At 39.5% G+C, this 23094-nt stretch overlaps 2 protein-coding genes across 3 annotated transcripts in view; one reads left to right on the top strand and one right to left on the bottom strand.

Moving 5' to 3' along the window:
• Nucleotides 1–972: 972 nt before the first annotated feature.
• TMEM167A (transmembrane protein 167A) lies at nucleotides 973–14397 on the bottom strand. The gene is made up of 4 exons (XM_089493655.1): nucleotides 14299–14397; nucleotides 8468–8577; nucleotides 6316–6350; nucleotides 973–2009 (listed from the first exon to the last, which is right to left on the bottom strand). Exons 1-4 carry the CDS (start codon nucleotides 14299–14301, stop codon nucleotides 1939–1941), a joined length of 219 nt encoding a protein of 72 aa, XP_089349781.1. The 5' UTR covers nucleotides 14302–14397; the 3' UTR covers nucleotides 973–1938.
• A 70-nt stretch (nucleotides 14398–14467) lies between these two features.
• Nucleotides 14468–23094, top strand: part of XRCC4 (X-ray repair cross complementing 4) — a 144297-nt gene continuing 135670 nt past the window's right edge. Inside the window, exon 1 of one of the 2 annotated variants that reach the window (XM_089493631.1) lies at nucleotides 14468–14519. The gene's annotated coding sequence lies outside the window, so the exon portion shown is untranslated. Of the gene's footprint in view, nucleotides 14520–16781; nucleotides 16920–23094 lie in introns of those variants that run through there. The other variant, XM_089493638.1, reaches the window with a different exon arrangement.

The following is a 23094-nucleotide window of genomic DNA, read 5'->3' as shown; positions in this document are numbered from 1 at the left end:
CCCAAAGGGTTTCTGAGGTATTACGAAACATGATGGTAGGAAAGGATAACTGCAGCACATTTCTGGTTGCAGGGCCTATTGAGAAGCAGCTGCCTGTTGTCAATGTGCCTTGTGACTAAGAAAACAATGAAGATATCATTTCCTGATGTCCTTATGTAACACACCTTGTAACCCTTCAGTTGGGGCACTGCCAGCCTGAAAAAGTAGATTTTGAGGGGCTGGTATTGTTAGACATAACTACAATGGAACTCCATCACTGTAGCTACATCTGACAATACAAAATCTTGGGCTGGATATCATGAGTCACCTATGAATATGGTTGGACAGATGGCAAGACACTAATATACTACATGCTGTATTGTCTGACATTTTGAAATAAAAACAGAAACCTTATGAATAAAGCATATAAGAATATTTTTAGTTCGTTTGAAAAAATGTATTTAATATGTAACATATTTAGTTATATTTCCCTCTTTTGCAATTAAATGCCTAATCGTTGGTATAAAATTGCAACTCTTAAAAACTCAGCCTTTTAAAGAGGCATATATGATAGAATGGGAAAGCTTACATTTTACTGGTGATGAAATGAAATGTTGGATACAAAAAATTCTTGGCTGGTTATACTTAGTCCCTTGTGGTTCTGCCTTCAGGGACACACACACACCACAAACTGTGATGTCCATATTGTGACTCCTTTGCAATCTATTCAGCGAAAGATGCATCCAAGATTATGCCATGCCACATCGCTTGCAAAGAATATGTATCCACTGGCTGCTAAATTTTCCCCCTCTTCCATGAATAAATTTCCATCTTAACTGTGTGAAAATTATTGTGTGCTCAACATTCTTCAAAATACATGCCAGGCTGCATGGCTATGTCAGTGTTTAACAACACTTGTTAAGACACACTGTTTAATTTTAAACTTACTTATTCTTATTTATACAGATTAACTTTGAAAAATACAACATAGTCTCCTGAACAGAAGAAAGATATAAACATTTAATATGAAAACAAATAACCTAAGTGAAATATTATCAATGAGATTTTTTTGCTTGAAGTATTGAGACAGGCAGCTAAAGGTTGATGGATTTTTACTCCATTTTCCAATAGTGAAGAAATATGTGTCTCAAGCATTTAGACAGGTTCCAGAATTTAAATGCCTACACAAATCATCAATGCAGAGCACACTGCACACTGTTTATTAAAATTCAGGTTCGGGTTAATTCAAAATTCTTTGATAAGTGTGGACTTTAACAAAAAGAAGCATTTACTTGATGAAATCATAATATACAATTATTTTTCTTTTATTGTACAGGTAATCTTAAAAGGGTCTCAACCTGCAAAATATAGAACAGTTCATTAAAAATAACCTAATAAATCTCAGTTGAAATCCTGTGTTCTGACTCTCTGCTTTTGTGTTTCTGACTTTCACCAGTTTCTCACAGTTAGACCATCACATATATATTTAGCCATAAGAGAAGACCGGCATTGATCTAATTTTTCTTTTGTCTCTCCATCTATATTGTAAGATTTTACTTTGTTTTTGTGTTTGTATTTCACAAATGAAAATTTTGAAAAGCTTTTGAAATAGAAAAAATTTAAAAGCTCATGGGTTTAAACATCAATTCAGTTCTCAGAGAAATATTAATTACGACTTCAGTTGTCCATCTTAAAATTTCTGTTCTGAAATTCAGACTACACCACATTAGGGAACCTGGGCACAATCTAGAAGTTTAACTTGGTTAATTAATAACTGCATTTTCATAACTTAATGAACCATTGCTCTTCTCATTGCAAATATTGAAACAAATTATCAAAAGCTTGTCTTGTCCATTAGATAAAGTAATGGATGTGCAGAAAGTATGTTCTTCTTTTGTTTTACCAAGTCTTTTATTATATAGTCGTTTGACAGCAATATATTCCTAATGGGTTCTATGTTTATTGGACAAATAGAATACTGAAGGCCATCGCGATACAGCACACAGCAACATAAGGGCTCTTCCGCTCACCTAGAAGAAGAGACAAAATTTATTAGCTAGCTCTCATATAAAAGTAACCATGGGGTGTTTTTGTTTTGGGTTTTGGTAAGAACTACAGTGAAAAGAGGAAGACCATACTACAGTCCTGACTTTGTAAGACTTGAACAGAGCAGCTGATTATTAGGGATCTCTTATTTGCAGGGTTGCTGTAACTTGAAATAAACTTGATGGCAAATAAAAACAAAAGAACAAAGTTATATGAAAAAGGGAAATTAGTAAGAGAAAAGGAGAATTACAGTAAAAAGGTTCAAGCAATGACTTTCTTCTCCTTCAATATCAACAGGGCAACAGAAAAGGTGCAAAAACTTTTTACATTATTTTCTGCATAAATCGGTTACAAAGAAGGTTACTGGACAACTTTGCAAATCTGTAGCATTATAAGGGGTTTACAAGATCCTCTCCAGGAAGCTCAGCAGCAAAAGAAAAGATGGGGAGGAAGATAAACAAGCAGTACATCTAGGAACTGGCCTGACCCCAGTAACAGGTCTGAAACACACAGGCAAGATAGAGGGGGTTCTGGCCATTTCAGGGGCGGGTTGTGCACATGATGCATGCCCCCAGAGCAGCCGGAAGCCAGTCTGAGGCTGCCAGAAAAAGGAGTGCAAAAAAAGCGCTCCTTTCCAGTGGCCCATTCTAGACTGTGGCAGTAGCCCAGTTTAAGAATAGGCTGTGCAGTTGTCACAGGCCTCAGGTGATCGCGGGTAGAGTGGATTCTGGCTGCTTTTTCCTGAGTGTCTGCATGACCCGCAAGTGTAATTTTAGTGAAGTGAGCCACAAAATCAAAATTGCTTGATTAAGGACATGTTGATCTAGCATTACATATTTGAGGATTCAGCTTTTCACAATCAGTGAAAAATAAGTACAACCTTCCACTTGCATAAAGGAGTAAGAATTTGTTACCTAACACATTCAATCAGTATGCAGTGACAGTCTCTAAAGTGGTAAAATGTCAAAGAAGAGTGTATTAAAAATATTGTAGGGCATAAGTGCTGGTTGCATCCATTTGGTATCATTTAAAAATCAAAATGTTAATTAATCAGTCAAAGAAAGGTTCTAATACCCTCAAGGTGTAATAAAAATAAATAAAATTGCTAAAGCTTTTGAAACGGTGGTATGTTCAAGTGATTATTCACGCCAGTTTCCTTTCAAACATGCCTGGTTGCCCAACACTGAGTAAGAAATCTTTCCACAGCAAGAAACAGTTCACTGACTTTTCCCATAAGAAAGGCCACCACAATTACATTACAAGACATTGTCATCATCTGGCACACATTTAATTAAGCTGCAAATAGCTGTGTGAATTAATGTCTGCAATTTTACATCTGCTTAGAATTAATGTTAAGGAAGTCCACCTCCTACAATTTTACAGTTTTCACATGTGCAGTACTTTTCTGCTCTTAATTTTCTTGAAAGAGGCATCCATCATCCATTCAGATTAACTGTCTGTTTACAGTATTTAGCAAATAAGGTGCAGACATAAAAAAGGCTGCTTCAGTCAAGAGGAGAGCTGAATTCTACATTGGTGTGGATTTGTGTTTATCTTTCATAGAAAGAGAACATGTGCCAATATACAGTCATCTCTCCATATTTGCAGCTTTGATATTTGCGGATTTGATTATTGACGGATTTCATTAATATGTTCTCTCTAGGACTGTCTAGGTCCTCCAGTGCAACTCTGTGGCCAACTTTAACTAAAAGTTGCACTGAAAGACCATTTGTAGCTACTCCAGTGCCATTCTATGATCAGTGTATGTTGGACATTGACCACAGAGTTGCACTGGAGGACCTAGAGATTCCTAGAGAGGTGTCCTCTCAGGTAAAAACAGTGTTTTTGTTATTTGTGGTTTTTCCATATTCACGGGGGTCTTGTTCCCCTAACCCTAGCAAATATGGAGGAACAACTGTAGTCCAAAGCAGTGAACTTCAAAGTATAGGCCACTCCAGACATTTAACTAATTTTCTAGATGGCAATGGCAACCCTTCACCCTGAACAAATCTTGCCAGGAAAATCCTATAATAGGTACGCTTTATGAATTGGAGGCACACATAAAGTCATGTAAAACCTACCCTAGCTATGGGTCAAACTAGTCAGGATACATTTTTGACAAGTGACTACTTTTTGTTTGATGATTAGGAACCCAAAGATCCTGCTTTTGAGACTGACAAAGTAACATTTGGGGTATGCATATTTAACCTTTTCTGCCTTGGCCATCTTCTGAGTTACAATTTCTCCTTTCCCCACGCTTATCTCCCGCAGATGGTGGGAAAGACAGAGAGATGATGGCCTATCTTGTTTCCATTCAACAGGGTGAAGCGCAGGATGGCAATGATAAAGGCTACTAGAGAACAATATAAATCAACTGCAAAGATCCTGAGACTGATTATATATCTATCACATCTTCTTTGATCATGTGCTACAGAGTTTTATTAAAAAAAGTTTATCAAACTTTAACTTTTTAAATTATTCTGTTTTTGAAATGCTTAGATTATTTTTATTCTAATTTTAAATTGTTTAAACTGCTTTTATATTAAGCCATCATAGGGCAAGATATATATTTTAAATAAATTAAATAAATATGGGGCAGGATATGGAGCAGGGTATATATTTTAAATAAATTAAAGAAATACATATTGGGGATGGAGAGATCATCTTACAGGTCCCCTCATGTTAATTTTGAGTATTTAAGATGCATCTCACATTTAGCTATCATGTCTTTATCAGATATATAATAGATCATCTGGACCCATTTCAATCTGATTTCTGGTGAAGACACAACCCTGAAACAGCTTGAATCACTCTGAATGACAGCCTACTCTGGGTAACAGATGAAGGAGTGCTATTCTCTTGATTTTCCAGATTTCTCAGTGGATTTTGGCACCATAGATCAGTGATTCCCAAACTTTTGCCCCCCAGGTATTTTGGACTTCAACTCCCAGCTTGGCGAACAGTCAGAAATTCTGGGAACTAAAATCCAAAACATCTGGAGGACCAAATTTGGGAACCACTGCCATAGATCATGGTAACTTACTGCACCAGCTCCATCAGACAGGAGTAAAAGGCACTGTATTACAGTAGCTCCACTCCTATCTGTGGAATCAATTCTAATGAGCAGCACTGAGGATTCCTGTTGAGTCCCACTGGGCATTAAAGCTATGGGGTGCCTCAGGTCTCCATCTTGTTCTCCACACTGTTCAATACCTATATTAAGCTACTGAGGGAGGTCACAAAAGAGATTTGGGATAGGGAACCATCAATATTCTGAAGATATCTGACTCAACTTCTCCTAAACTTCATTGAGAAGTTCTCTTCTCAAGTTGGTTGAGGCCGTGCAGGTGCTGCAGCTGTGCTTGGACTCTGTAATGGTCTGGATGAAGAATAATACAATGGGCCCTTGGTATCCACTGGGGTTTGGTTCCAAGACCCACTGTGGATATCAAAATCCGTGGATGCTCAAGTCCCATTAAATACAATGGCAAGTAAAATGGTGTCCCTTATATAAAAGGGCAAAATCAAAGTTTGCCTATGAGAATTTGCATATTTTTAAAGTATTTTTCAAGCCATGGATGCTTGAATCTGTGGCTAAGGAAGGCTGGCTGTATACTGAAGCTTTCTTCTGACAAGATGGAAGATCTGTGGATTACTAGCTCTCTAGTCTGGGAACTGAATAACCTACATGCCTTGGATGGGACTGTGCTCTTCCTGAAGGAGCAGGTGACTACTTGTAGAACTCCCAGGAGGTCTTTATAAACTCCATGGCTTGGAGTGTTTGGCATCAGTTTTGACTGGTGTGCCAGATGTGGCTTGTTGTCATGGACAGGTATAACTTTGCCAGTTCTCTATGGCATGGTAACTTCTTGATTAGACTTGAACAATGCACTCTACAGGGGGCTGTCCTTGAAGATGACTTGGAAGTTACAGTCTCTGCAAAATGCAGCAGCAACTTTGCTGATAGTACCATACAGACAGCATATAACATCATTTTTAAAGGAGTTGCACTGACTGCCAATAATGCTAGTTTTTGGTAGACATAAAATTGGCAGATAAGGCAATTTTGTTCTTTCCCCCATACATTCTAATTCATGTTAATAACCATACATTAAGAAATCTGATTATTATAGATTGCAGACAAAAATTCCACAACACCAAACATTTGGAAATGTCAGCATTAAAAATCTGCAATTTTTAAAAGGAATATACAGATAAGATTTAAATCACATTCACATCTCCTAACAGTGCATTTTGTTCACAGAGAACCATGAATATATATGTACTTACCTATTCTGGCACACTTCCAGAATATGCCCAATAATCTGAAAGCATATTAAAAAAAATTAGAAAAAATGCAGTACTTCCTATAACTAGATACAATTTACAATTTAGGGGGCTTTCTCTGCTATAGAAGGCTCTACCCTTAAGAGGCCTGATAGACACCAATGCTGGAGTCACTCCAGTGCCAAATTAAAAGATGATTTTTTAATTAAACCTTTGGGGTTTAATGTACATATGCGCATGGTTTTAAATTTATCTTAAAACATTTTAAGTGGTTTAAAATGTTTGTTTTAAACTTGTCAAATTGTTTAATATGATTTTTAGCATATTTAAATTACCCCTTTTATTTTAAATATTTTAAACAGTGAAAACTCATTTTATTGTACACCATCTTGAGATCCTTGGATACAAGGCAAGATATAAATATTTTAATTTTTAAAAACCCTATTCAACTGGAGATATATTAACACCAGAGACTCAAGCATGCCATGTGGAATTTTTTTTACAACTCTTTGACAAAAGCCCCTCGTGATATTAAAAATGGCTTCTATGTCCCCTTCATGCAGTTTAATTCAGTAGAAGCATTTGTTTTACTCATTCTCCATCATCATGAGCAGGTAGACTTAGTTGCAATTTTATTTGATCCCAGCTGATAAATTATTTATTATTTTTATTTATTTATTTATTTAGGTATTTATATCCCGCCCTTCAGCCCTAATGGCTCTCAGGGCGGCTTACAATATTATTTTTAATCAGACAGTACCCTGCCCTCAGGCTTACAATCTAAAAGACACGAAACAAAAGGAGAAGGGAATGATGGAGGGAAAGGGGATGAGGTTCTTCTCTCCCTCTAAGGCCTGGACCAAGGCAGATGGATTGGAGGGAGGGCTCTTCCTTCTTCCAGGCTAGTCCTGATGGAGCTGGACCTGCCTGGCGAACTCCCTCTCAAATTTATTTAGGATTTATTTATTTATTATTTATTTATTATTTATTATTATTATTATTATAGGTGTATTTGGGATCAAATACACCCAGAAATAAGATGGGGCTGAACTCTTGCATTTTCAGACGGAACTATGGTGATAGAGCTCTGTTGCAGTGACTTCTGCCAATGTTAACTCCCTGCCCACCAACCTACTTCAGTGCCTCAAGCAAGGGTTTCTGAGGCGCTTCAGAGTGGAGCAGTGGGAATGTGCTGAGAGGGGCAGCAGGAGACCATTTGGGGACTTGTTGCAGCTTCTTGTTCCAACAAGCCCTGCAATCGTCACTTCTTACTACTCCAATCTCTAGTGCCTTTGAAACCCTTTAATAAGGGCACTGCCTGGCTTAAAGAGATAGGCTTTTGGATACATATATAGCCATTAATGATTGTAAACATGAATCCTGAAAGTTATAAAATCCTAAATCTGTCTTATAATTTTGTAAATAATGAGCAGGAGGCAAGGCAAGAATTTCCCCTAATCTTTCAAGAAAAATCAACAGATGTGGCCCTGGAAGTTATCATGTGACAGCACACCAAGGCACTAAGTGATAAGAATAAAAATAATGTCTGGCCTGGAAATACATAACTATAATGTCAGCTCTGTAAACCGTAACAGACATAAAAAGTAACAAGATGACACAGAATGACAAGACTATATCATGTACATGGTTAAATGATAGCAGCTATGTGACTAGGATGCTAAAAAAATCAATTATTTTTGTATGGCCATTGATAAGGGAGATGATACAAAATGGTGCTAAACTCCATGCAGTTATCTCATCAACATTTAAAGCTATATAAATTGGCAACCATCTCTTTATCTTGCGGCAGTGAATTCCATAGTATAAATCAATCGACCAACCAGTTAAATATACATGTTGTGTGAAACAATAGCAGCCCTGCATCTTCCAGCTTTAATGGACTCATATTGAATTAGTATGAGAAAGAGAGAAAGTCTTCTGCTGATTTTCTTTCTTCAAAGCATACATATAATTTTATTCATGTGTTGTATACACACTGTAAAATGTCATGAAAAATGAATTCTTACTCTAGAAGTCAGCTGTCATGAATTGACAATGTATAGTACAAAAATCTTATGTAAGTGAAAACACACAAATAATAAATAAACAACTATATCTATTTCTCCTTTCCCTTCATTTCTAGACATTCACATACCCAGTTTGATTGTTATCCAGTAATTTGGGAGCCAAGGATCTTATGTATGCACAGGTACATATAAGCAGCAAGATTACTGTCAGGAGACTCTGAAAATTGAAGATCGCAGACTAAAAGAAAAAAAAATGATACAAAATTGAAGTCATGGTTCAGCCTTTGTAACTTCTTCTCACTTTATAACTTTTAGAACAATTGGTTTTTGAGGGTTTATAAAGTCAGTACACCCATACTCCCTAAATGTCTTGAAACAAATGTCATCTTCTAGAAACGGAGGCTAGAAGACTGCTACTTTTTCAAAAGATGGTCTCCAATAAAGCTGCTTTCTCTAGTGCTGTACAGTATAATCACAAATTAACCTAAAACTTTATAAATGAAGGCAAACATTATCTGAAGCTGTTGATCAGCATGTCACACAACCAGCAAAGGTCCTGTGGTCAATGAAGTGCATCCAGATAGAATTTGGGTTTCAGGAACATTTTAGGAGTGGAGTGAATCTCCTTGACACATGCTTCTCTTCCCTGTATACACCCTCTAAGTAAGGGGTAAGTGATACAACAGGAAGAAGGTAGCTTTGGCCCTCTTTTGAAGACTTTCCCCAAATTCGGTGCTCTAGTCTTTTTGGTAGGACTGAATTGCAGTCAGTCACTTGCTAAAGTATAAATTGTGACAAAGGCTAAGCCTCCTGCTGACCTCAGCCATTCTTCTCTTTAACGCAAGAGCCCCAAGGTAAAGAACATGCTCTACCTTGGGAGCCCTGATGGCGCAGTGGTTAAATGCCAGTACTACAGTCAATGCTCCATGGTTGACTCAGCCTTGCATCCTTCCATAGGTCGCTAAAATGAGTACCTAGCTTGTCGGGGGCAATTGGCTTACATGCTGTAAACCACCTAGAGACTACTTAGTTCAGTATGAATTGGTACAGAAAGGTAAATAGTATTGTTATTGCTTTCCATGCAGAAAGGGTTTGACTCAAAACCAAATATTTCCAAATCTATTCTAGGATTGCCATAATTGTCCACTAAAACCAAGGACAAAATGTGGATCAAATTCTAGACCAAAACTCAGCTCAAAATGTAGGACATTTAAGAAAATGGAGGACCTTAAATGTCCTACATTTTGGGCTGAGTTTTGTCCTGCAGTTGTCCTACAGTTTGGTCTAGAATTTGTCCTACATTTTGTCCCTGGTTTTAGTGGACAATTATGGCAACCCTATAAATCATATCACATCATTCTGAAATGATGATGGGGGGGGGGGGGTTTAAAAAGATAATTGGTGATACAGGACAACAGCTTGCTATTCATGCAACACCCCCTACCCCCGCCCAGAAAATTCATGAAGAGCACAACCCAAACTTCCAGGGTTCATCTAATAGAGCTACAGTCAGCCCTTCTTATACACAGATTTTTTATACATGGTTTCAAGCATCCACGGTTTGAAAATGTTCATAAAAAGTATAAATTTCAAATATCAAATCTTGATTTTCCATTTTTTATAAGGGATAATAATAATAATAATAATAATAATAATAATGATTTATTTCTAGCCCGCCCAATCACGAAAAATCTGGGCAGGTTACAACAATAAAATACATCAATTTACAATAAAGTAAAAAAATGAAACCCTAGGCCTACCCCCCCCATTCCCAGTACTAAAACAGAATTAAACAGTAATAGTATAAAAACATTAAAACATTAAAAACATTAAACAAAAAAAATAGGCAGAAGGATAGGCGGGGACGAGTAGACAGATGAGGGGGCAAATATCTCTATATCTGGGGAGGGTAACTAAGTTGGAAAGGCCTGCTGGAAGAGATCCGTCTTGAGTGCTTTCTTAAAAGCTGTCAGAGTGGAAATGTGATGGATCTCCTCTGGCAGGTTGTTCCATAGTTTAGAAGCAGTAATAGAAAAGGCCCTCTGGGAAACTGATGTTAGCCTAGATTTTTTTGGCTGTAGTAGATTTCTTCCAGAGGACCTTAGTGTGCGGGACGGACAATAGGGAAGAAGGCGTTCCCTCAAGCACTCTGGGCCCAAGCCATGTAGGGCTTTAAAGGTAATCACCAACACCTTGTACTTTGCCTGGAAACTAATAGGCAGCCTTTATATTTAATGGGACTTGAACATACACGGATTTTGTTATAGCAAACCACAGTGTATAACAAGGGTCTATTGTATTTGTCTCTTAGCCATTTATGCAACCTTTGGACTCAATCACATCACACTTTCCCTCTCACCACCAACTATTACATGGCATCAGACACAACATCAGGATGCCATAGAGATAGTGACGGGAAGGTGGACCATCATCAGACCTGTTGAGAGGATGACATCCTCATTCAAACAGAGGATGCAAAGGCATCTGTTAACTCGGTTTATAGGCAGAAACTTTTGGCTCCTCCTCTTATGTTACGCAGATGCCAGCTGGTCTGTATAAGACCACTATGATTAAGAATCATTGCTTTCTCCCTCCAAATATTTTCCTTTTGGTGCTATGTCTTTCAGATTATAATGCTATGGGCAAGGACTGTTTTATAAAGTAATTTTTGTAAGATGCTTTGGAAGGGTGTTTTGGCTGAAAAGCAGGACATAAATCCTTCAAATAAATACCAGGCCTTGTTATATCTGACTTTGAATTCCAAAGGCCTTGAGGTAGCCAATATATTCTGGTTGACTGCAAGTTTCCATATGATACTAGGCTTTATTAAAACAAATAGCTGAATAAGATATTAAATATATTCTAAATAAAACTGAATGAGTATTTGTTTTACCTTAAAACATATGCAACTGTGCAAGCTCTTTTGTATGTAGGTCTTGCAATGTTATTTAAAATGATTGTACTTTATGGTTAAAACCCTCTCGAGACATTGTAAGAAAAAAAATACAAAGTACATTTTAAAATACCAACTGGAGTACAATAAAAAAATTAATAACAAAACCTGCAAGATATAGACAGATTAAAAGAAAATGTTGGTGGTTCTCAAAGGGCTTTAAAAATATGGTCTGATGAACCCTGAGGGCTGATTTCTGTGAAATGGAATATTTCTTTATCTCACTTTTCATCTAAAGTTGCACCCAAATGCTGGGATCAAAGAAAAAAATACAGAAGGTCATTGCTATCTAAGAACACTTTGATTTTAAAAAAACACTATTGTGTGTGTAGATATGTGCCTTCAAGTCACCTGTGAACTTATAGTGACCCTATAGATTTCATAGGGTTTTCTTAGACAAGAAATAGTCAGAGATGATTTCGCCATTTTCGCTGTTCTGAAATTAAATGATCATGTGATTTTACCAAACAGTTTCTACCTTAAGCTCTTAGGAGCTACTAAACAACCAGAATTTGCATATCTGAAACAATCTTTATCACAATTCTTGCCTATTTATATTGCCTATTTTCCTTTATCATGCTTTGAACATATCATGAAAAGACATGAGGCACTAGAAAAACAACAATGCTTAATACTCTAAAGGCACCAGATTCTGTCAGATCTTGGAAGCTACACAGGGTCAGCTCTGGTTAGTTCTTGGATGGGAGACCACCAGTGAACACCAGGTGCTGTAGGCTATATTTCAGAGGAAGAAACTGGCAAAATCACCTCTGAGCATCCTTTGCCTAAGAAAACCCCATGAAATTCATGGGGCCGCCATAAGTTGATTTGAAGGTACATAACACAGACATACATACAATGTGGAGGTCAGAAGGAGAAGAGAAAGACCACATTCTAGATGGAAAGACTCAATCAGGGAAGCCACGGCCCTGAGTCTGCAAGACGTGAGCAGGGTTGTTGACGCCAGGGTGACTTGGAGGTCTCTCATTTATGGGGGCCCCCATGAGTTGAAGCTGACTTGACAGAGATGAACAAGGACTGACTGAATGGGTTTATTCTAGTTGGGTTACTGGGGGATCTTCCTCAGACAGTAATCTTGTCTTGGCCATGTAATCCCACTGGGAGACATTGGGCAAGTCATACTCATTATCAGAGAAAGGCAAAGGGAAATCTCCCTTTGAACCAGTCTTGATAAGAAAACCCCTTAGGGTCACCACAAAGACCACAGACATACATTTGAAAATGAAATGTTTAAGATCTGTGCCTTTGTATGATCAAATCAAGGCTAGAGAGATTTTCTGTACCTCATATGTATGTGTGCATTGTGAGCCAGAGTGGCATAGTGGTTTGAGCATTGGACTAGGACTCTAGAGACCAGGGTTCAATTCCCAGCTCAGCCATGGCAACCCACTGGGTGACCTTGGGAAAGTCACACTTTCTCAGCCTCAGGGGATAGCAATGGCAACCCCACTATGAAGAAATTTGCCAAGAAAACCCCATGATAACATCACCTTCGTCAAAAACGAAGCATTCAAACTGGGGCTAGTGATTTAGTTTAGTCCATAATCTTGGAAAAGAGACACTCTTTGGCAATTTCACTTGCCAGCTAGACAGAGAGCGGAAAGAACAGGGGAGGACCTGGCCAACGAAGGGCTCATCCCTGCATGGAGGAGCCAGGGTGACCAGAGCTCCTCTTTTCCCAGGACACGTCCTCCATTTCAGTCTTCTGCCCAGGAGGAATTCCAACATGTCCTCCATTTTGAGCAGGACTATATTCTGAGATGCAGGAATTTATATTTACACAAGTAGCTTTTCTCATCTTCCCTTTTTCTGTATGTAGAGGTCTTGTAGCACCTTTGAGACTCACTGAAATAAAGAAATTGGGAGCACGAGCTTTCCTAGACCTAGGTCTACTTCCTCAGATGCTTTTGGAGTCTAGGAATGCCCATGCTGCCAATTTCTTTATTTCAGTGAGTCTCAAAGTTGCTACAACACCTCTCTATGTACTGATTGTACAGACGAACACAGCCACATCTTTGGACATAGCCAAACGTTCCTCCCACTTTTGCCTCTCATGATATATGTATCTTCGCTTATGCATCTGAGGAAGTAGACTGAAGTCTGTGAAAGCTCATGCTGCCAACTGCTCTCTTTCAGTGAATCTCAAAGGTACTACAAGATCTCTCTGCATACTGAATCTAAATACTAATACGGCTATATCTTTGAATGAAGAAAGTAAATTCATTTGAGATGTGGTGCTGGATGGCATGTATATGTTCGTCCCTGGTTTTTACTCCACTATATGCCTCTGAGGAAGGAGACTTTAGTCTACGAAATCTCATGTTGCCAACTTCTTTCCTTCAGAGAGTCCCAAAGGTGCTACAAGATTTCTAGTCTGTAGATTCAGTCTGCTACAAAATCTCTACAAGATACTGCAGAACGGCGTGTAAAGGCCTTGCAGCCCCTTTGAGACTCACTGAAAGAAAGACGTTGGCAGCATGAGCTTTCCTAGACTTAAATCCACTTCCTCAGATGCATTTGCTCAGAGAAGGTAGGCTGAAGCCAAGGAAAGCTCCTGCTGCCAACTTCTTTCTTCCAGTGAGTCTCAAAGGGGCTACCAGATCCCTCTCTGCATACTGATTCTACAGACTAACACGGCGATGCCTCTGAATACTCCCTTTTTGCTGGCATGTCCTCCATTTTGCGGTGCTTTGTCCCTCCTTTGCGATCAGTTCCCAGCGATGCCCAAAGTATGGCCTTCCAGGTGTTTGGACTTCAACTCCCAGAAGCCCCGGCCACATCGACCAACAGCCAGGAATTGTGGGAGCTGAAGTCCAAAGGACCAAAGTGCGGGAAGCACCGCTTGTGCTGGGATTGGGAACCGTGCCGGGGAGGAGACCAGGACCAGCCCCAGCCCCAGCCCCAGGCCAGGCCTTGGAAGCGGCAGCGGGAAGCCAGGCTTGAAAGAGAAGGAACTCAGGGAACCCCGCTCCTCTCCTCGCTTACCATCGTTACGCACCGCCGCCAGCCACCTCACACATCCGGGACTCTGAAGAGACAGAGCGACGGCTGCCCCAGGACGCCCGCTGATTGGACGACGGCAAAGGACGCTCCTGATTGGCGCAAGCGAGGGGGGCGGGGCTAGCGGGGAGAGGGCGGTTTTTTCGGTTAATTAAAAAACCCCAGCAGTGACGTCATACTTTTAAAAAAGCCGGAAGTGGAGCGAGGTAGGAGCTCTGATGTTTGAGAGTGGGGTTGTCAGCGTCCACACTGCGGTTTGACACCGCTTTAACTGCCAAGGGTCGAGGCTGTGGGGTTCTGGGGACGGCAGTTGGCTGTGGCCCCACTGAGTTAATTCATCCCTGACAAAATGAGTTCCATTATTATTATTATTATTATTATTATTAACCTTTATTTATGAAGCGCTGTAGATGCAATCTTTTTAGTTAGACGGTTCCCTGCCCTCGGGCTTACAATCTAAAAAGACATGACCCAGAAGGAGAAGGGAGTGGTGGAGGGAGAGGGTCAGAGGTCCAGCAGTTCTGCAGTTAAAAACCCACAATGGAGGTGCAGAGTTTGCGTAGCATGAATTAGCCACATTCTTTTCAAAGCAGTGGTTTCCCCCAAACTGCGCCCTTTAATAAGGGATGCTGGACTTCAGCTCCCAGGATCCCAGGCTATCGGCCAAGGTGGCTCAGGCCTCTGGGAGCTGGAGTCCAGAATCTCTTATTAAAGGGCGCAGTTTGGGGAAGCCGCTGCTTGAAAGAAAGCCTTAGGGCCAAAACACACAGCAGATACAAAACGCATCTTGCGACCCCTTGAACTGCCCTGGCTCAGTGCGAGGGGATGCTGGGAGCTGTAGTTTGTTGTGGCACCAGAACTGTTTATCTGACAGCGAAGGCTCAGTGTCTCTCAGTTCCCAGTCGCAGTGGCCTCAGACAAGGTTGTGTCTGCAGTGAGTTCTTCTGGACCATGACTGAGTGCATAAAAACTTAAGCATTGCCTTATTATTATTATTATTGGTAGTTCAGGCCAAATGTCCAGTAGCTCCAGTAAAGGGCAAAATATCAAATGTCTGGGGAAAACTCCTCTCTCTGAAGCCACAGTGGGCCACTGCCAGTTTATCATTTATTTGTTTATTTATTTCATTTGTATGCCACCTTTCTCCCCGGAGGGACCCAAGGCGGCTCACAGATAATGCACTTAATGTAGGTAATAGAGTCAGATGGACCCCTGATCTCAGTTGGATATAATTCAGCCACCTATATTCCTTCCTTTGTTCTACAGCACTTGCTGTGTACAGATATTCAAACACCCTGCTGTAAACAATACTGAAACACATCATAATGGATATTTAAACAAATGCGGTCTTAAATTTTGTTTTAGTTGCAGTGTTTGCAAATGGACCATGTTTTTTTCTGCGCCTTATTCTCCCATACCCTGCCCACAATCTGAAAAGCCCCCTGTATTGTGATTAATCCTTAGAGGAGTAGCTCCAGCCACTCGGTCATTTTGGTCCCCATTTTCTGGCTCTGCAATATTATGTTTGATAGAATTGAAGAGTTGGTTTTGGGGTTTAGGGATCTATCCATAGTCTTTCCCTGTAATTTCTCTGTCTCTGGTATCAAATTTTCTGTTAAAATATAGAATCATGGAGTTGGAAGAGACCTCAAGGGCCATCCAGTCCAACCCCATTCTGCCATGCAGGAACTCTCAATCAAAGCATCCCTGACAGATGGCCATCCAGCCTCTGCTTAAAGACCTCCAAGGAAGGAGACCCCACCACTCTCCATTGAGGGAGTGTGTTCCACTACTGAACAGCTCTTACTGTTAGGAAGTGCCTCCCAATGTTGAGGTGGAATATCTTTTCTTGTCGTTTTAATCCATTGCTCCTATTCTTAAGCTTACTCCATCCTCAATATGACATCCCTTCAAGTATTTAAACAGGGCTATCATATCACCCACCCCTTAACTTTCTCTCCTCCAGACTAAACATCCCTAGGTCCCTAAGTCATTCCTCATAGGGCATGGTTTCCAGACCCTTCCCCATTTTGGGGGCCCTCCTCTGGAAACACTCCACCTTCTCAACATCCCTTCTTTTATTTTCAGGGTTATGTATATTTGTTGTTTTTCTTGTAAAAAGGTCATGAATCACTTCATCTTTAAAAACTCTGATAGTTTTGATATAATGTGCTTGCCTAAGAAATTTATTCATTTGAGTTAGTCTGTTATTATTAGTATTATTATGATGATGCTTTATTTATAGAGCACTGTAGATTTTCACACTGGTGTAAATACAAACAATAAAATGGTTAAAGTAAACCTGCCCGTGGTATACAATCTAAAAAATAATAGCATAATACATATAAATAATACATAACAATACAGGAAATGGTTCAATAAAGTAAAGCAGGCAACAAATTAAAAATGTCAGATAACAAATAATAGTCACGCAATGCCTGGGAACGCTTCTCTGAACAGGATGGTCTTCAACTCAGTTTTGAAACTGGTTAAAGAAGTGATGAGCAGTGTTTGTGGCGGAAGGAGGTTCCAGGAGTCAGGGACAGCAGATGAAAAGGGATGAATCTGGGACAAGGCAGAGAAAATCCTGGGGCACAAGAGGGAAGGTGAGAAGAAAGAAGGCTAGATAAATAAGGAGGGGCCAGCCCATGCAGGGCTTAAAACTCAATAACAGGAGCTTATGCTGAATATGGAAAGGGCGGGGGAGCTAATGAAGGAATGATAACATGGTCAGAGCAATGGGTGGATGTAATAATGCATGAAGCTGAATGCTGGTCAGAAATTAAAGGATGGAAGTGAGAGAGAGGATAGGGATAGATGTTAGGGATGGATTCCTGATTAAATGTGATAAATATACGTTTGGTTGCTCTAAGACTGGGCAAATAGTGGTAGCCTTTTAAATGAATTTCCTTGATGTGGCAGTTTAGCAGCTGAGAGAGGAATCTGATAATTGATTCCCGGGAATTCCAAATATCTGCTTTGTAGTGGATTTCTAAGACTATATTTGGCTGCATCCAGATTTCCTGAGGAAACTGAGCAGTCTTCCTCCATTTGGCCAAAATCAGCTGCCTTTTAAACCCCCTGTTTGCCATGGGGGTTTTGCATAAGAAAAGCTTGTTGAAATTTCTCCATCTTGTTTGAAATATCATTTTGTCCTTGCAAAACTAGTATCAATATTTCTGCAGACAGAAGGCAAAATTCGTGGTATGGCTGCACATTATTTTTGCTAGTGAGTTCTAGGAGTTTGACTTCTTTGGGGGTGTTCCCACTCGCTTATACACCGGTTTACAAATCGAATCCAAGGTGTATTGTTCCCACTCAATCCCGAATTAACTCTAGAACAGTTCTAGATTAACCCGCAATCATTCCCACTGCAATTTGAATCTGATTCAAATCGTAACATTTAACCCGGATTAGAAGCCTATGAACCAGCGTAAAAAAATACTAGGGTCTACCCTAGTATTATCCCTTGATCCGAGATAGGAATCGCGGTATTTAAATGGGAACGTTTTGGTGTCTGATTCGGGTTCCACAAGATGGGAGGAGCAGCACTCAAGGGGCTGGTCTTGGGGTGTCACCCTCTTTGGTTTCTTTCTGCATTGCCGGTGCCATTTTCTTCCATTCACATAATAGCCTTTCCTCTGGTGGACTGTAACCTCCCCTCTGCTCCTCTTTCATAGACCGATGTGTGAGGAGAGCCTTTGAACACCATTTTAAACTATTCTTTTTTTCTTTTTCACCTCTGCCTGAGCACCAGATGGGCTTTGGAGGACAGCCCAGAGATCAATGGGTCAGGCAAAGTGAATTTGGGGAACCGAGGCTCTTTCCAGAGGAACTATGGGATGGGTTTTGCAGGACATATCCCCGCTTCATGGCTCCCAAGACAGCCCAGGGAGCAATCTTCCCCAAAGATTCTTTCCTCATGGGGCGGCCAAAGTGAATTTGGGGATGGTTGTGTTTGTGAGACATTTATCCTCTGCCAGAGAGTGCTGGTGCCATAATAAACTATCATTCCCAGGATTCCCTAGCACTGTGTTATGGCAGTTAATATGGGGAGACACAGAAGAGGACGAATAAGCGCCTCCTGATTGGCTCTTTAAAAAAAAACCTGCGAAATTTATAACGAATTAAAAACGGCCAGGTAGTGGGAACGCAGGTACAGGCTACATCGGTGTATGTTACTCCGAATTAATGTGATGTCATGAAGACGTTGCTTTGATTGACAGCCGAAACAAGTGAATGTGAACGAAAAAGTAACAAAACCGGTTTAAATATACACCAATTCATCCTTGAATGGGAGCAAAACAGGGTCAATTACAGCGAATTAAAATAAAACGTTAAGTAAATGGGAACGATACAAATAAAGCGATTTGAAAAGCGGGATAACACTTTATTTTGAATCGCTTTAAAACGAACTGCTGTATTTCAATTCGTTTTAAATCGCAAGTGGAAACGCCCCCCAAGTCATTGTTTTCCTTATTTTTCCCTTTTCCTGTGAGTAGTTTATATTTGGACTTTGCAGATTTGAGGAGACTGTTTTACTAAAATCACTTTAAATCAGATTTCTGTAATGAGTTAGGGAGCGGAGAAGGAGCTATAATTGGAGATTTCTTACTCACAGGGTGCGTTGTCTCTAATGCCGTCAATCCTCATCTGCTCCTCTAATTTAAAGGATATTCCTTCCTCCTGTTTTCACTCCTCCTTCTTCTGTGTCCAAGCCTTGGACAAGGTAGTCTTGGGTTCTGGATATTTGGGCCTTTATTGAGTGTTCACGTGAGCCCCTACAAGCTGTTACAACTGGGCCAGGTTGTAATATGCTGCATGGATAGTTAACCACACAGCAGAATTCTAAAGAATTGAAACTTCTAAATTGCATTTAAGAGTAGCCCACTCAAAGTATATATCCTAGTAGTCAATAGTTACAGTTGTCATGTGATTGAGAGTGCTTTCATCTCTGTTCCAGGAAGTGCTGCAGCTGAGATGCAACTTCCCAAAAATGCATCCCTAACTGACACTGTAGGCTAGGCATCCAGCGGTACTTCTGGATATTCTAGGAGAACATGTGGGCTCTGTATGTTGTTGTTGACCCAATAAGTAATTCAAATAAATAAGAGGGATTTTAACTTCATGTATATAGGAAATGTGTTATATCAGGCTGTGTAAGCATAGTTTGTCACTTTGTATAGTGGTGTTCTGTGTCAAGTATGATAAGAGGTATATGACAGGTATGGAATGGGGAGAGGAGAGTGAATTTTCATATGGATGCTGTGGAAATGATCTATTAAGAGTGGATGACAATGAGTTAGGAACAAGTTTTTGATGAAGCTGGATACAGAGACTGTGTTCTGTAGAGAAAAGACTAGTGGACGTAGAGAGAGGGACTGTGTGAAGAGAGATCATGTTATTTGGTTAAGATGTGATGCTAGTATTGTATTAAATAAATCAGACTACAGATAGCAAAAGGCTTGAAGGTGATAAGGTGTGTGTGAATTGTACACGTATGGCATCCCAAGTGTACATTCAATAAAACTATTTTTCATTATATGTATGCCCACTGACTGGTCACTACTGTCAGTGTTACAGTGAAGTAGATTCTAAGAGCTTAGAAGAACATTGTTTACACAGGCAATAGTAGGAGTGGCTCTGTTAAAGATCCTGGTGGCAGAAGTACTTTGAGAAGAGTGTTGAGAGGCATTTGGGTTTGCTGCTGTTTGGGGGCAAGGGGAAGCAGACAGAGGTAATTGAAGTATGGATTGCCAGACAGGTCCCTCAAACTTGTTATGGTAGAAATACCTAAGAGTGGATTGAAACAGAAATATGCATGGAACTGGAAGCAGGGGGAGCTTAAAAGAGTTTTTGGAATCTAGTAGAACTCAGCAATAATGTTGTAAAATGCCTACCTTGTACGTCTAGCTGTGTGAATTTTCCAGTAAAATGTGATTTTAGGGTAGTAAAATGAACCATCTGCTTGGATGGCATTGACATTTTTCCTGGTGGCCTGTCAAATACTGTATTGGCTTCATCCCATGCTCTTTTTGGGGCAGGCAGAAGATGATAGTTGCTCTGGCACACAAGATGGGCTGTGCAGATGCAATTTAACATCTTGATCTTTACCCTCACATGATTTTTGCCACGTGGTAAGGCTGGCTAGGATCCATGTGCCAAGTGGACAGGATTGGCCTGCAAATGCTGCTGTAATTCTTTTTTTCCTTTTAGATCCACATGTTCCAAAAATGTAATGGCTGAGTTTTGAAACACCTGCTGCTGAAACCTTTCTCACTCAGTCACTCTCTCAGAACTCAGCTCTGGAAGCCAGAAATGAAAAGCTGAAACTGAAATATCAATGATACTCTGTGGACTCATGAAGGAAATCTAAGACTTGGCTTCTGTATTGTGCCTGAGTGCTATCCAAAGCAGCATACAAAATCATTTTGTCAACTAGTTTTTAAAAAACAGTCTTGTTTATTCATCAGGGCTGTGGACTGTCATTGTTAAGGGAGCAGACTCTAAGTAATTACATGCCAGCCGACAGCTGATTCTTCCCCAGAAGGAAGCATTGCCTAATAAAGATCATAGATGCCAAACACCAAAGACACAAAGTACTAAAGATGAGCATCTCAATCGTCAACTGTCTGATGTTCTCAATACAGCCAGTAATGTACAAATTTGGGGTAGTTCTTTCCACCTGCAAGTTAATCTTTGTTCCTTAGGAATTATATGGTGAGGTGTTGATATGTAATATGACTCTTTGTGCTCCTGGGAGCAAAACACAGACTCTGCTAATGCTATAATCAATCAGCTTTCCTAAAGAATTTCTTTATATTAATCAAGGGACAGTGAGATCAAGTGGTTTAATTTTTCAGACATAGTAAATGTATTACGATTCACAGAAGCAGCATTATTACATCTTTAAAGGCATACCAGGGCATTCCAATTTCAGTATCTTGAAAATGAACTGATGCTAGCAAATATTTGGTTTTACCAATTTGACTTAATTAAACAATGATGATATTGATAGTGTTGTACAAGAAAAATAATGACAGCCATGATATCAGACACTTTGAAAAGCTTTGTTTAAAAGCTTGTGAAATATTTTAGACATCCTTTTAAAAAAATTAAAATGTAAGCAAACTGTGTGGAATGTTTCCTTAAAAGCCTTCAGAAGAATTCATTTTAATAGGACCTGTGTGGGTGGTTTTGAAATGTATGAATTTCTGGTTCAGACACAAAGGTCTGCTATTGTCCTTTTGCCCTGTAATTTTTCAGCAGAATTTTAAAAGGCAGTTTGAATTTGAAGGACAATGTATGTGGCATCCAAAATAATAGTTACCTGTATTACTGTGGACTTTTGCAGATACCTTAAATGTAGTGGTAGATGTGTGTTTCTGGTTGAGAGGAGTTTGCATCTGTCTTTGCGCCTCACTCAGGTTCTGTATTGCATTCTGTTGGGCTTTCCTAGACACCTTTAGGCCTAATGAATATCAATGACATGAACATGTTTCAGAGCCTAAAAGACCCGAAAGCCATCTGTACCATCCAGAATCGTTGTGCAAGCTTCCAGTATAAATCAGAGCCTCCTTGCTCTTAGATTGTCCTTTACGATTAGTGAGAATACAGTACCTGATATCCAGATGTGTCTTGCCTTAGCATGCACTGATGATGATACAGTGGTTTCTTAGTATCTGCTGGAGAGTCCCCCCTCCCCAGCTAGCAAAATCCGTGGATGTTCAAGTCCCACTAAATACAGTTGAACAATATAATGGTGTCCCTTATATAAAATGGCAAAGTTAAGGTTTGCTTTTTAGAATTTTTATATTTTACAAATATTTTTAAGCTGTGGCTGTTTGAATCCCAAAAAAAACTGTTGCTACAGAGGGCTGTGTTCCAGGACCTTGAAACCTCCAACAGTTTGGTTTGATGGAACAAATTCATGGCTTGGGTGTTCTCTGGTGATCTTGGTTTAACTTTGATGCCAAAAATCTCTTCCCCCAACACATTTTCTACATTATTTCAGTAATTTGTGAAGACTCCTCTTTAGTAAATAAATATGTAATTACTAAAACCTTTTTTTAACCTTTGCCTTGGTTATTTCAGGAATTCATGTCTAGTCAAGAGTGCAGTACTCATTTTCATGTTTAGTTTCAACAATGTTTTTTTCAGTTCAAGTGCAATTGTGATTTCTGCTTCATGGGCTAAATCCGGTTGTTAGCCCAAACTAGAGTTAGGCCCATTGTTAGGCTTTTAAAAACAACATTTATGAAAGTTCGATTGATTCAGTGCATCTATTCTAGTTTGGGACTAACAACTAGATTTAGCCCTATGCCTTCAGCATTATTCAAGTTAATTGCTTCCTGCTTCCTCTAAATGCATTTTACAGTGCAGCTGTTTTATAACATTTGGAAGTGAACCTCACAGTCCTTAAAGAGGGGAAAGCTTTTGGACCCAGATCCAGTCATGCATGTGAACTGTTTGTATATCAGTAATGTTTGCTTTGGGGAAGTATAGATTATGCACCAGTGCTTTTTCTTACCTCTTTTGTTGGTTCAAGGAAATTATATTCAGATTTTTATTTATTTTTTTCATTTTAATTCTCATCAGTTCTATATACCATTTGCTGTTTGAATATAAAACACAGTATTGTTCTGTTTCAGATTATAAAGGAGATGCAGGTTTTGTTTTGTCAGCTATCAGCTATGCAAGTTATCTGGGGAAATAAATGAAGTTTAAATTATTTTGTCTCATTTAAAAACACAGGTTTTATATCTATATGAATTTATAGAA

Source organism: Sceloporus occidentalis, unplaced genomic scaffold, assembly GCF_023333645.1.
Source record: "Sceloporus occidentalis isolate IW3139 unplaced genomic scaffold, rSceOcc1.0.p SCAF_1, whole genome shotgun sequence".
Lineage (NCBI taxonomy): Eukaryota > Metazoa > Chordata > Lepidosauria > Squamata > Phrynosomatidae > Sceloporus > Sceloporus occidentalis.
The sequence above is the reverse complement of the archived record's forward strand: the minus strand, read 5'-3'. Positions and strand labels throughout refer to the sequence as shown.